The 15570-nt window shown below is 46.3% G+C and overlaps 1 protein-coding gene across 1 annotated transcript in view; it reads right to left on the bottom strand.

The window, feature by feature from the left end:
* Positions 1-1709: 1709 nt before the first annotated feature.
* IGLON5 (IgLON family member 5) overlaps positions 1710-15570 on the bottom strand; it is a 384710-nt gene continuing 370849 nt past the window's right edge. The window contains exon 8 of the mRNA XM_072154976.1: positions 1710-3758. Within this exon, the coding sequence (XP_072011077.1) occupies positions 3658-3758 (101 nt within the window). The 3' untranslated portion in view covers positions 1710-3657. The remainder of the gene's footprint in view (positions 3759-15570) is intronic.

The following is a 15570-nucleotide window of genomic DNA, read 5'->3' as shown; positions in this document are numbered from 1 at the left end:
TAGCTGTATACTACAGGAGCTGGCAGGCTATATATACGGGGCAGGAGCTAGCTGTATACTGCAGGAGCTGGCAGGCTATATATACGGGGCAGGAGCTAGCTGTATACTGCAGGAGCTGGCAGGCTATATATACGGGGCAGGAGCTAGCTGTATACTACAGGAGCTGGCAGGCTATATATACGGGGCAGGAGATAGCTGTATACTGCAGGAGCTGGCAGGCTATATATACGGGGCAGGAGCTAGCTGTATACTGCAGGAGCTGGCAGGCTATATATACGGGGCAGGAGCTAGCTGTATACTGCAGGAGCTGGCAGGCTATATATACGGGGCAGGAGCTAGCTGTATACTGCAGGAGCTGGCAGGCTATATATACGGGGCAGGAGCTAGCTGTATACTACAGGAGCTGGCAGGCTATATATACGGGGCAGGAGCTAGCTGTATACTGCAGGAGCTGGCAGGCTATATATACGGGGCAGGAGCTAGCTGTATACTGCAGGAGCTGGCAGGCTATATATACGGGGCAGGAGCTAGCTGTATACTGCAGGAGCTGGCAGGCTATATATACGGGGCTGGAGCTAGCTGTATACTACAGGAGCTGGCAGGCTATATATACGGGGCAGGAGCTAGCTGTATACTGCAGGAGCTGGCAGGCTATATATACGGGGCAGGAGCTAGCTGTATACTGCAGGAGCTGGCAGGCTATATATACGGGGCAGGAGCTAGCTGTATACTGCAGGAGCTGGCAGGCTATATATACGGGGCAGGAGCTAGCTGTATACTGCAGGAGCTGGCAGGCTATATATACGGGGCAGGAGCTAGCTGTATACTGCAGGAGCTGGCAGGCTATATATACGGGGCAGGAGCTAGCTGTATACTACAGGAGCTGGCAGGCTATATATACGGGGCAGGAGCTAGCTGTATACTGCAGGAGCTGGCAGGCTATATATACGGGGCAGGAGCTAGCTGTATACTGCAGGAGCTGGCAGGCTATATATACGGGGCAGGAGCTAGCTGTATACTACAGGAGCTGGCAGGCTATATATACGGGGCAGGAGCTAGCTGTATACTGCAGGAGCTGGCAGGCTATATATACGGGGCTGGAGCTAGCTGTATACTACAGGAGCTGGCAGGCTATATATACGGGGCAGGAGCTAGCTGTATACTGCAGGAGCTGGCAGGCTATATATACGGGGCAGGAGCTAGCTGTATACTACAGGAGCTGGCAGGCTATATATACGGGGCAGGAGCTAGCTGTATACTGCAGGAGCTGGCAGGCTATATATACGGGGCAGGAGCTAGCTGTATACCGGGGGGCAGGGGCTACTGGCTGTACTGGGGGATATGGGCTGGTCCGCTTTATACTGACTGGGGGCTGTGACCAATACATTTCCCACCCCCGGCTTATACTTGAGTCAATAGGTTTCCCAGTTTTTTGTGTTAAAATTAGGGGCCTCGGCTTATATTTGGGTCGGCTTATACTTGAGTATATACAGTATATAAAATAAATAAAGCTGTGTCTGTCATATTTTGGAAGTTACTTATATAATTAAAGTTACTGATGTTTGTGTTCCAGGTGGTTGCATGAGGTTCTGCTCCAGATAACAGAAATCCATCTCTGATGTGACCTACAGGGGGCAGTAGGGAGATATTAACCTAATAAATACATTTTAGCCCAAAAACTTTCAAAATTCGATAAAAGAAACCACCAGTCAGATGTGAAGTAGAGTTTTTTTTCTCTCTGTTATATTATAACACTTTATACATTTGTTGCCAATATTCACAAGTATTTTTTGTTTTCATCGTTTTGCAAAAAAACCCAAAAAAACATAAAACAAAAACATCCCAGATAAATCAACAAAAAAAAAAAAAAAATTAAAATTCTGCCTAGAATTTACCGATGATGAGCCGTTTAATATGCCCCAACGTAAACGCCAAAAAAAAAACGCCCCTTCCCCCGTGCGCAGGAACCAAGAATGTGAAATCCCAGAATGCATTGCTTTGACGCACATTTTGGAAGCTCTTTTTTGGGGCCGTGGGTAGTTTTTTTTTTTTTTTTTTCCGCTCATCGGCCTCCCGTGTATCTGTAATGGAGAAGTGAATGGGACAAACAGACGCCAGGACACAAGACACGCTTGGGGCAGGCCCATTTTTTTAAGGTAAAGGGGATGAGGAGACGGATGATTTTTTTTAGGGATCCTAGGAATTAAAAACAAAAAAAAATTGAACAGAAACCGGATAATTTCACTAACCTAAGCCTCTCGGGTCTCCACACAGTGCAAATTACAAACATTAACGGGCCGCGAGGATTGAGTCCATTCCAATGTCAGCATTACGCAATGGCTGGGGGGGCGGGGTGGTGGGAGGGGTCAGGGCGGGCCTGGGGGGAGGGGCTTGCAATCAGTGATAGGACCATGCAGACAGACAGCTAACAGTCAGACAATACTTAAGGCCCTTTGATCCCCTTCTGTTTCGGGACGTAGGGTCTGTATAATACCCACAAGAATGTCACAGACACTGGTGATGGATGACGGCAGATGAATCTAGAAGGGACTGTGCATTATCCCTTTAAGGATCTGAAGATTTTTTTTTTAGGTTTCTAGTTGCATACTCTCCCTGCTGTCCCTGATATGTTGGGTACAACATCCATGAATCACCCATCACCCAACCAAATATGGTTCTCCACGGTCTACCGGGGGAAGGGGGGGGGGATTTCCAACCAACCCAACTTCTTCTTGAGATGTCCACACGTTTGGAGGACAGGAGATGCAGGTTCCAAGCCCTGATGATCCACTAAGTCCAACTTTTTGTAGGATGAAGGTTCCGGGTTGGTCTTCTAGGACATATTGGAGAAGACCTGACCTGGTAGACATCTATTGTACTTATGTTAATGTTCTAGCTTGCACCGCGGTGGTGAAGGTAGGGTAGATGTCCACACATACTTCATTGGAAGTCTCAGCGTTGGTTTCGGTGAGGGGGGGTTAAAGGTCATGTACATGGTAGCTGTGGTGGAAACACAAGGTCAGGCAGGGGAGCTGACTCGTTACATTGAGAGTGGCTGGAGAAGATCCATTCATGGAGAGGGATGAGGTACATCGGGCAACTACACGTAAGACTCCTCCCCCTTCCCAGATCTGAAGATGGTCACGGTCTCCTCAGCGCTGAAAGGGGAACCGAAAAATGTATTTTCCAAAAATAACGTCTTCTAAAACACTAACGAGGTTCAATCTCGATCGGCAATCACTCGATCCGTCGCTCGAAAGAAGAATCCATCCCAGTTGCGTCCTCCATGTCTTCTTCTACGTTGACCACTCCGGAGGTCTCCGGGGAAAAAAAAAATCCGCCTCTCACGAAAAGTCAGTGATGCTTTATTGTGTTTTTTTAAATTATTTTTCCAAAAAAATGCATAATGTCCTCCCTCACAGTGTTGGATTCCATCTAATAATTAAAAAAAAAAAAATTTGTAATTTTTTTAAAATGTTTTTTTTTTTTAAATGTTTCTGTATTTTGTCGCAATGTAAAATGTTTTTTTTTTTTTTTTTTTCTGTTGTCGCTTTGATGTTCTTCCGCTGCCCGTCTCGAGAAGAATTATTTTCCAGAATTTTTTTTAAATTTTCCTTTGTGGTTTTTAGTTTTTTTTTTTTTTTTTTGACTAATTTTTTAGATTGTACGTAAGAGGGAGACTAACGTGAAGGAGACGAGGGCGAGGAGGACGGGCGATACCGTGTAGGTCACGCTGTGGTTGGGGGCGGAGCCGGGTTCTGGAAGAGAGAAGGAGAAAAAACAGGTGAGGACACGGCAAGAGAAAGACACATGCAATACATATGAGATAAGAGCGAGCCAGATTAGCGGGAGGAGGAAGTTGAATTCTAGTTCACTAAAGACGTCAATGTTGCCTGAAGGCGCGAGTGGCCTTGAAAGCTTCGAGAAATCAAAAGAAGAACTTGTTGTGTGATGTTTACAATAAAGTCGGAGCTGCTGAAGCCTTGAAATACTTCTGTTTACAGTCAGTGTTTCCTTCTATTACAGATAAAGATACAGAATATGATGTTTTCTCTCCAACCCCCCCTACTTCTCTCTTAAAGGGATTGTGCACTGTGAAAAGATTGACTGTTGTGGACCACAAAAGGTAGGTACTGTAAATAGATAGATAAGAGATAGATAGATAGATAGATAGATAGGGATAGATAGATAGGAGATAGATAGATAGATAGATAGATAGATAGATAGATAGATAGGAGATAGATAGATAGATAGATAGATAGGAGATAGATAGATAGATAGGAGATAGATAGATAGGAGATAGATAGTAGATAGATAGATAGGAGATAGATAGGAGATAGATAGATAGATAGGAGATGGATAGATAGATAGATAGGAGATAGATAGATAGATAGATAGGAGATAGATAGATAGATAGATAGATAGATAGATAGATAGATAGATAGATAGATAGATATGATAGATAGATATGAGATAGATAGGAGATAGATAGATAGATAGATAGATAGATAGGGGATAGATAGATAGATAGGAGATAGATAGATAGATAGATAGATAGATAGATAGATAGATAGATAGGAGATAGATAGATAGATGATAGATAGATAGATAGGAGATAGATAGATAGATAGATAGATAGATAGATAGATAGATAGATAGATAGGAGATAGATAGATAGGTAGATAGGAGATAGATAGATAGATAGATAGATAGATAGATAGGAGATAGATAGATAGATAGATACATAGATAGATACATAGATAGATACATAGATAGATAGATAGGAGATAGATAGATAGGAGATAGATAGATAGATAGATAGGAGATAGATAGATAGATAGATAGATAGAAGATAGATAGATAGATAGATAGATAGATAGATAGATAGATAGATAGAAGATAGATAGATAGATAGATAGATAGATAGATAGAAGATAGATAGATAGATAGGAGATAGATAGATAGATAGATTGGAGATAGATAGATAGATAGGAGGTAGATGGATAGATAGATATGAGATAGATAGATAGATAGATAGATAGATAGATAGATAGATAGGAGATAGATAGATAGATAGATAGATAGATAGATAGATAGATAGGAGATAGATAGATAGATAGATAGATAGATAGGAGATAGATAGATAAATAGATAGATAGATATATAGATAGATAGGAGATAGATAGATAGATAGGTAGGTAGATAGATAGGAGATAGATAGATAGGAGATAGATAGATAGATAGATAGATAGATAGATAGATAGGAGATAGATAGATAGATAGATAGGAGATAGATAGATAGATGATCCGGATCCAGTGGAGGTTCTGGTTTCTCCACGGCTGTAGGTGGCACCGAGCATTATATCTACTGAGATGGAGATATGTCAGACCTTACAGAAGATAAAGTGAAGCGGTGATGAGTTTTTGGCAGAGGACATCTCAAGGACTCTGATATTCTGGGGTTTTAGGACACTACAAGGGAACGTAGCGATAATGATCTGCTTTGCTGAGTGCAGCAGGAGGAATCTGGAGAGTAATGGGAAGCCGCAGAGAGCATGTGCTGAATCTCGGTGCGCAGGCAGGGAGCCGCGTTGTAGGTGTTTGGCAGGAGGCCCGGGGTAGACGCGCGTGCCAAGACATTGCTAAATGATGTAAATGCTGGTGGTCTCAGGGGAGGAACCCTAGGAATTGTTATTATTCGGAAAACAATAGTAATCTGCTCCAGAACACCCTGTCATGGGAAACTGCGGTGGAATCTCACATCCAGACCTATTGCTTTGCTTCCATAATCCACCAGCTCCAAACCCCCAGAGCCCCAAAATGGGGTCCTCAATAACTAATAGTTTCTAAACTCTCTATTGAAGAAAATGAGTTTTAGAGGTCTAAGAATATAACATATACTATGAGACCTCTAGGGGTCAGACATTACTGCAGGTTACTTGGTCAAACTCGAAACTGAAGGTTGATTATACCCCTAAACATTCCTACAATTAGACCAATTCAAGAGGTAGCGACCTGGTGACCTCCCTGGTGTTCTTCTAGAGGAAGTGAGCTGGTGACCTCCCTGGTGTTCTTCTAGAGGAAGTGAGCTGGTGACCTCCCTGGTGTTCTTCTAGAGGAAGTGAGCTGATGACCTCCCTGGTGGTATTCAAGAGGTAGCGACCTGGTGGTCTCCCTGGTGTTCTTCTAGAGGAAGTGAGCTGGTGACCTCCCTGGTGGTATTCAAGAGGTAATGACCTGGTGGTCTTCACGAGGTAGGCAGGTTACCATGGAAAAACTGATTGAGGATCCGACACAACAAGCCTCGGAGGCAGGAGAGACGAAGACGGAGACTGAAGACTCGCCGGCACCTTACAACGTGGTGTCAAAAACATTCTGCGATAGTTACGAGGCTGCCGGGCGCCCGCGCTCTCTGTGACCGCCCTGGGAGACGTACAGCTCGGGCTTATCACGGAAGATAGAGCTCTGCATAACCCACTGGTAAGTTTTTTAGATTTTATTTTGTTTTAGATGAAATACTTCACTATTTGTATTGATCTCCTGTGTTGACCATTTCCTGTTTTTGACTACACATTTGTGTTACTCACCCGCTACCTACAGCCTGAATATCAGATTTGAACATAATCCACCTGAGTGACTTCAGCTCATACTCTTTTGTTGGTCACCTACAGATTCACACTTCTCATACCCCTAAACATTCCATTGTCTACAATTAGACCAATTCAAGAGGTAGCGACCTGGTGGCCACCCTGGTGTTCTTCTAGAGGTAGTGAGCTGGTCACCTTCCTGGTGGTTTTCAAAAGGTAATGACCTGGTGGTCTTCAAGAGGTAGCCAGGCTGAAGAGGTGACACAGTGTGTCCACAACTAGTTGCTTGTAGGTCTCTGACTCCTAAACTTTCCATTACGTACAATGGGATCAAATCAAGAGGTAGCGATCTGGTGGCCTCCCTGGTGTTCTTGTAAAAGTAGTGAGCTAGTGGCCTCCCTAGTGGTCTTCAAAAGATAGGGAGCTGTTGGCCTCCCTGATTGTCTTCAAGAGATAGTAACCTGATGGCCTCCGTAGAGTTCTTCTAAAAGTATTGAGGTGGTGGCCTCCCTGGTCGTCTCCAAGAGTTAATGACCTGTGCCCTTCCTGGTGTTCCTCAAGAGGAAGCAACCTGGTGACCTCACTGGTGGTCTTTAAGAGGTAGTGACCTGATGACCTCCCTGGAGTTATTCTAGGGGTAGTCATCTGGTGACCTCCCTGGTGGCCTTCAAGATGTAATGACCTGGTGGCCTTCAAGATGCACTGACCTGGTGGCCTCCCTGGTGTTCTTCAAGAGGTAAAAACCTAATGATACCAAAGCCGGCCTGGTGTCTCTCGAAAAAACAGGCATCCACTGGACCATGGATTCATTCAATGTGCAAAATATTTTTATAACAGCTGTAGTTGTTTACGGAAAGTTTAGTACGGTATCTCTGGGTTTACAGGAAGCTCTTTTGACATCCAAAAATTAGACTATTTCAACAGAAAATTATAAAATGACTGTAAAAGACTAGTGACCTTCCTCTAGTCAACAGACAATAGTAGGTTGACCCAACCCGGTAAAGTTGCGCTCGCAGTGTAGAGGGGATATAAAGCCCTTAATAATGACTGTATGTGTCTGGTGGATAAAACAAAGAGCTAAAGAAGCGTCACAATCCAATAAAACTTGTGAACGGGGAAGAGATAAAGGGGCCTTTCAGGGAAATCGGAACAGGGAAAAGCGGATTGAGTAGTGTGGCGGGGGGGGGGGCACAATCTGATTAAGGCTCTGAAGCATGCACTTGGGCTGATAGATATTCCCTTGGAAGCTTCTGTCTTGATGAAGAAGCCGGTTTGTTTTCTTCAACACAAGGTAATTAAGGAAGTGATTATTAAAGTCACAGAATCGCGGGACTCAACCCCCAAAGGTGCGAAGCCGCTGCTGTTTGCTTTGAAAGATGAATATCTCACTTTTCGCGGAAGATATTTTCCAAGTCGACTGGAACAAAAAAAACAATATCAAAAAGACAGAAAAAAAATCAAAAACATCCAAGACGAGGAGAAATGTTGGAGAAAGTCTCGGTTGGTTCCAGGTGCAACGCCGTGCAGGGGCCTCGTGGCGGCCGTGACTGCCAACCCAACCTGATGGAAAAACGGATTGACGATCCGACACAACAAGCCTCGGAGGCAGGAGAGACGAGGACGGAGACTGAAGACTCGCCGGCACCCACAACGTGGTGTCAAAAACATTCTGCAATAGTTACGAGGCTGCCGGGCGCCCGCGCTCTCTGTGACCGCCCTGGGAGCCGTGCAGCTCGGGCTGTGCACAGAAGATAGAGCTCCGCACTGTGTCTTTTTTTATTTGTAGTCTGATAATTGGAGGAGACAAAGAGGAGACTCGGAAATAAATTGGATGAAGTTACGGGAAAAAATTGTAAAAAGTATGAGCACAAAATAAATGGAAATCTTAATGGGAAGACGGAGACTTCAGAAGAGAAGTTCCATTAGGAGAGGAAGACGGCGATGAAACCCACCATGAAATTCCAGGGTAATGAGTCTGTGTGCCGGGATGGCGGTGTTACTATGCAGTCTGTAGCCACATGGAAGTTCTCCGAAACGGATTCCTTATCTGTGAAGGGCGGGTCACCTTATAATAATGTTGGTACATAGGGGGCAGTATTATACTAGTTATAAGGACACATTTATCAGGGATTGTGCTCCAGAATTTTTCAGCAGCAGACAGTGTCAGAGAAGTTACTGTGGAGAACACATTGGGGGTCATTTACTAAGGCCCGATTCGCGTTTTCCCGACATGTTACCCGAATATTTCCGATTTGCGCCGTTTTCTCCTGAATTGCCCCGGGATTTTGGCGCACGCGATCGGATTGTGGCGCATCGGCGCTGGCATGCACACGACGGAAATCGGGGGGCGTGGGCGAACGAAAACCCGACGGAATCGGAAAAACTGCCGCATTTAAAAAAGAAAATCTGTCGCGGAGCTTGTGCTTACCTGCACTCAGCCCGGCTCGGTGAACTCCAGCGCGTTCCGATGCTTTTCAGCAAAGCAGCGCCACCTGGTGGACGGCGGAGGAACTACCTTAATAAATCCCGTCTGGACCCGAATCCAGCGCAGAGAACGCGCCGCTGGATCGCGATTGGGCCGGGTAAGTAAATCTGCCCCATTGGGGCTCATTTACTTAAAAATTCGAACAGTTCACTAAAAGTGCATTGCCCGTCTATTACGCTGCATGCGGTGATTCACTAAAATCGTGCGCCCAATATCCTGCATGTGTCGCTTCCCCACACTAGTCCGACACAGTTCACCATCTTTTTTGTGGTGCACCTATAACAAAGGTTGTGCAAAACAATTTGAATGTTAAATACGGCGCTCAGTCCAAATCAATTGGACCGTCCGATGGCTCGCCTCTAATTTGTGTCGCATGGAAGCAGCGCAGCTGCACCACAAAAAGGGTCACGTGTGACATTATACCAGCGCAGACACTTCTTATATAACTGTGCAAGACGTTTTAGCCATGAAGAATGTGAACAGTCCGACAAAAGTGCAGCGCAAAGCTCTTAGTAAATGTGCCTCATTGTGCTTGAGCGGGGGCTTCGTGGCGGCCAAGACAGCCATTCCAAAGCGATGGAAAAACGGATTGACAATCCGACACAACAAGCCTGACTTTGTACATTCTTTTTAGTGCAAACTGCTTGTACAGGTGTTTATAAAGTGTCGAGACACATTTCTGGTGCACGCAACCGCTTTGTGGTGCAGCTGCACTATTCTTCATGCAACAAAGATTTCTGCACTGAAGGGGCGTCCTGTGCTCATGTTAAAGGTTGCACTCTGCCGGAGAACTGCAGATTAATAAAAAACGAGCACCACAAAACCTGAATCTGGCGCCCCCTGCACTATACACAGAACACTGCACGTAGTACACACTGCACTGTTCTTAGTAAATGTTCCCCATTGTGATCTCTCTATGCTCATCTAGATGTTGTATTCAAACATTATGTTTATATTCCGCTCATATTCCTTCATTGCATTACATAAACGCAATGTAACGTAATTGTGATGCAAACAGAAACAGTGTGAACACAAACCCAATGTAAATGCAATTGCAACCCCATTGTAAAACCCTTTGCAAATACAATGGGGCACATTTTCTTACCTGTCTGGAGGAGTTCCCAAAAGTGCATTGTCCGTGTATAATGCGCTGTGCGGGGAGTCACTAAGGTCCTTCCCCCGATATCCTGCATGTGTCGCTTCCCCGCTCAGGTCCCTGGAGTTCACCTTCTTCTTCCTGGTGCATGTAAGTGCATTGTCTGTGTATAATGTGCTGTGCGGGGAGTCACTAAGATTGTGCACCCGATATCCTGCATGTGTCGCTTCCCCGCTCAGGTCCCCGGAGTTCACCTTCTTCTTCCTGGTGCATGTAAGTGCATTGTCCCTGTATAATGCGCTGTGCGGGGAGTCACTAAGATTGTGCACCCGATATCCTGCATGTGTCGCTTCCCCGCTCAGGTCCCAGGAGTTCACCTTCTTCTTCCTGGTGCATGTAAGTGCATTGTCCGTGTATAATGCGCTGTGCGGGGAGTCACTAAGATCATGTGCCCGATATCCTGCATGTGTCGCTTCCCCACTCAGGTCCCTGGAGTTCTCCTTCTTCTTCCTGGTGCATGTAAGAGCATTGTCCGTGTATAATGCGCTGTGCGGGGAGTCACTAAGATCCTGCACCCGATATCCTGCATGTGTCGCTTCCCCGCTCAGGTCCCCGGAGTTCACCTTCTTCTTCCTGGTGCATGTAAGTGCATTGTCCGTGTATAATGCGCTGTGCGGGGAGTCACTAAGATCCTGCGCCCGATATCCTGCATGTGTCACTTCCCCGCTCAGGTCCCCGGAGTTCACCTTCTTCTTCCTGGTGCATGTAAGTGCATTGTCCGTGTATAATGCGCTGTGCGGGGAGTCACTAAGATCGTGCGCCCGATATCCTGCATGTGTCACTTCCCCGCTCAGGTCCCCGGGGTTCACCTTCTTCCTGGTGCATGTAAGGGCATTGTCCGTGTATAATGCGCTGTGCGGGGAGTCACTAAGATCCTGCACCCGATATCCTGCATGTGTCGCTTCCCTGCTCAGGTCCCCGGAGTTCACCTTCTTCTTCCTGGTGCATGTAAGTGCATTGTCCGTGTATAATGCGCTGTGCGGGGAGTCACTAAGATCCTGCCCCCGATATCCTGCATGTGTCGCTTCCCCGCTCAGGTCCCCGGAGTTCACCTTCTTCTTCCTGGTGCATGTAAGTGCATTGTCCGTGTATAATGCGCTGTGCGGGGAGTCACTAAGATCCTGCGCCCGATATCCTGCATGTGTCGCTTCCTCGCTCAGGTCCCCGGAGTTCACCTTCTTCTTCCTGGTGCATGTAAGTGCATTGTCCGTGTATAATGCGCTGTGCGGGGAGTCACTAAGATCCTGCACCTGATATCCTGCATGTGTCGCTTCCTCGCTCAGGTCCCCGGAGTTCCCCTTCTTCTTCCTGGTGCATGTAAGTGCATTGTCTTGCGATTTAAAAGTTAAATCCTGCACTCAGTCCGAATCAGTCAGATCATCCGACGGCCGCGCCCCCTTGATTTGTGTCGCATGGAAGCAGCGCAGCTGCGTCAAAATCCGATCGCGTAAGATACAATCCAAGTGCCGACACCTGTTAAATACCTGTCAAAGCTGTGCAAATCCGGAAACAGGCGAACAGTACGACGAAAGTGCTATCCGCGACCCTTAGTAAATGTGTGAAAACAGCATCTAGATCGGCACAGAGCGATCACAATGATTACTCCACAGCAGCTTCTCTGACACTGTGCGCTGCTGCTGTATGGACAGGATCAGAAAATATCAGTAGAACACACGTCCTCTCTTCTGCTTCAGCTCCTCCTCTCTGACAGTGGAGAGGATTACAATGGTCAGATACCGGGTCTGATATCTCCGCAATGGTGGGGGCTACAAAGAAAATTCCAAGTGCCCCTGAATCTGTGTAGCAGCCCCTAGATTATGGTTTGTGGTGATCTCCACATGTGTGAGGTGGGGAACGCTCTTCTTTAACTAAAAACTGTGGAAGTATTTTGGTTGAATACTTTAACAGTCACTTGAAGTTGAGTAAAGGCCACAGAGAAGGCACAGCAGTGCGAGGACACTCTCCCAGTGCACAGTCCTGCTGCTACTAACATGCACAAAGGTGACTACTAATCTCTCCAGGGACGCAGTATTAGGGGTGACACCTGTGGACCATCTACCCAGCTTTCCTACAGATGAGCCTCTGCAGTGAGTAGTGTAGAGGGTATTTCTCTCCCCTCCAGCCCCCCCTTTCCCTTCTTCCGAGCCCCTCATTTCTCCCCCCCCCCCCCCCCCCCCCGGAGCTCCCGCTGTTTTCTCTGGGAACTTATAATTGTTGATAAATTTAATCGGGTAAACAGGCAAACGGGAAATAAGTTTCCACAGGGGAGGAATCGTTTTAATCTGGCTGTAATTATCTGATTAATGCTTTATCAGCTCCTCGCAGACGCAGCGCTCTGCAAATTCGGAGACAATGTCGTAGCCCACGTTCCAAAACGAGGACACGGGGGACGGCGGGAGCTTTACATCAGGAGGGGCTCGTGTCAAAGAGTCCGAGTCACAGAAGACGCAGAGCTGAGCCGGTCACATGTAGCAGAGCTGAGCCGGTCACATGTAGCAGTGCTGAGCTGGTCACATGTAGCAGAGCTAAGCCGGACACATGTAGCAGTGCTGAGCCGGACACATGTAGCAGTGCTGAGCCGGTCACATGTAGCAGTGCTGAGCCGGTCACATGTAGCAGAGCTGAGCCGGTCACATGTAGCAGTGCTGAGCTGGTCAGATGTAGCAGAGCTGAGCCGGTCACATGTAGCAGTGCTGAGCTGGTCACATGTAGCAGTGCTGAGCCGGTCACATGTAGCAGTGCTGAGCCGGTCACATGTAGCAGTGCTGAGCCGGTCACATGTAGCAGAGCTGAGCTGGTCATATGTAGCAGTGCTGAGCTGGTCATATGTAGCAGAGCTGAGCCGGACACATGTAGCAGTGCTGAGCCGGACACATGTAGCAGTGCTGAGCCGGTCACATGTAGCAGAGCTGAGCTGGTCACATGTAGCAGTGCTGAGCTGGTCATATGTAGCAGAGCTGAGCCGGACACATGTAGCAGTGCTGAGCCGGTCACATGTAGCAGTGCTGAGCCGGTCACATGTAGCAGTGCTGAGCCGGACACATGTAGCAGTGCTAAGCCGGTCACATGTAGCAGTGCTGAGCCGGACACATGTAGCAGTGCTGAGCCGGTCACATGTAGCAGAGCTGAGCCGGACACATGTAGCAGTGCTGAGCCGGACACATGTAGCAGTGCTGAGCCGGTCACATGTAGCAGTGCTGAGCTGGTCACATGTAGCAGTGCTGAGCTGGTCAGATGTAGCAGAGCTGAGCCGGTCACATGTAGCAGTGCTGAGCCGGACACATGTAGCAGTGCTGAGCCGGTCACATGTAGCAGTGCTGAGCCGGACACATGTAGCAGTGCTGAGCCGGTCAGATGTAGCAGAGCTGAGCCGGTCACATGTAGCAGAGCTGAGCCGGACAAATGTAGCAGTGCTGAGCCGGTCACATGTAGCAGTGCTGAGCCGGACACATGTAGCAGTGCTGAGCTGGTCACATGTAGCAGAGCTGAGCCGGTCACATGTAGCAGTGCTGAGCCGGTCACATGTAGCAGAGCTGAGCCGGTCACATGTAGCAGTGCTGAGCCGGTCACATGTAGCAGTGCTGAGCCGGTCACATGTAGCAGTGCTGAGCCGGTCACATGTAGCAGAGCTGAGTTAGTCAATGGCTCATCCAGAGTTTGGTGACCGATTCAGCTCTGCTTCATCTAAGGTTCTCCGGAAGTTTCGGCGACTATTCATTTCAGTGGTCGACTTGTAATACCAAGATCCTCCACTAGAGGCCACTGCAAGGAGAAGTCCGCAGATACCTTAATGGGTCTTAAAGGGGGCAGGTGAGAGCCCCTGTAATTGGGCAAGTCCGGATGTTTACCTTTAATAGATGTATCTCCGTGGACGTCCCGTGGCGGATCGTCTGCGTCTACGTTACGGTTTTATTCTTGCCATAAATCACGAGGTGATGGTGGAAGGATCCTACGTGGTTGATGCGGCTGATTTATGAGTTAATTTAAAGGAATAATCACTATTTCATGGCCTGCAGAGGAGTCCATACACTACCCCCTCAGAGTGCAGAGGTCAGGACGCTACATACGGCGGTCCCTGGGGCCATCCCGCTATCTACTGCGTTATTAGGGTCATTTGTAATATACGACAGGTGGTCGTAACCCCAGTTCTCTAATCAGTGTCAGTCTTAACTGTGATACCAGAATTCTATTCATGAAACAGGTGGCTCAGGATGAACACTGCTATAGGTGCTCACTAGATAAGTGCAAGAATCTGTGCAGCAGGATTACGGAAGGAGAGATAAACCTGGAGGGATCCAAGGTCTCCACGTTCCGGGATTTTCCGTTGGATATGTTCTTTTCATGTCTCCGTGATGTGACAGTCCCTCCGACTTTGGGGAATCACTTTACAGAACATAATAATTGATGGGACCATATGGATGGAAAATCTCCCATAAGAAGCGGGAGGAGACGTCTGCTTCACTTCCAGGAGCCTCGGATCCTCCATATGTTCTGTGCGGCTCGTGTCTGATTATTTATTGATGTGTTATAAGTGCCGCATAATAGTCACCCAGAACATATGTGTCACACGCAAGAGACATGTGATGGGGTGTACCAGATAGTGGAGAGACTGATCTATCTATCTCCTATCTATCTATCTCCTATCTATCTATCTATCTCCTATCTATCATCTATCTATCTATCTATCTCATATCTATCTATCTATCTCCTATCTATCTATCTCCTATCTATCTATCTATCTCCTATCTATCTATCTATCTATCTCCTATCTATCTATCTATCTATCTATCTATCTATCTATCTATCTATCTCCTATCTATCTATCTATCTATCTATCTCCTATCTATCTATCTATCTATCTATCTATCTATCTATCTATCTATCTATCTATCTATCTATCTATCTCCTATCTATCTATCTATCTCCTATCTATCATCTATCTATCTATCTATCTCATATCTATCTATCTATCTCCTATCTATCTATCTCCTATCTATCTATCTATCTCCTATCTATCTATCTATCTATCTCCTATCTATCTATCTATCTATCTATCTATCTATCTATCTATCTATCTATCTCCTATCTATCTCCTATCTATCTCCTATCTATCTATCTATCTATCTATCTATCTATCTATCTATCTATCTATCTATCTATCTATCTATCTATCTCCTATCTATCTATCTATCTATCTATCTATCTCCTATCTATCTATCTATCTATCTCCTATCTATCTATCTCCTATCTATCTATCTATCTATCTATCTATCTATCTATCTCCTATCTATCTATCTATCTATCTATCTCCTATCTATCTATCTATCTATCTATCTATCTCC

This window comes from Engystomops pustulosus, chromosome 6 (assembly GCF_040894005.1).
Source record: "Engystomops pustulosus chromosome 6, aEngPut4.maternal, whole genome shotgun sequence".
Taxonomy (NCBI): Eukaryota; Metazoa; Chordata; class Amphibia; order Anura; family Leptodactylidae; genus Engystomops; species Engystomops pustulosus.
This window is presented reverse-complemented; position numbering and strand designations above follow the sequence as displayed.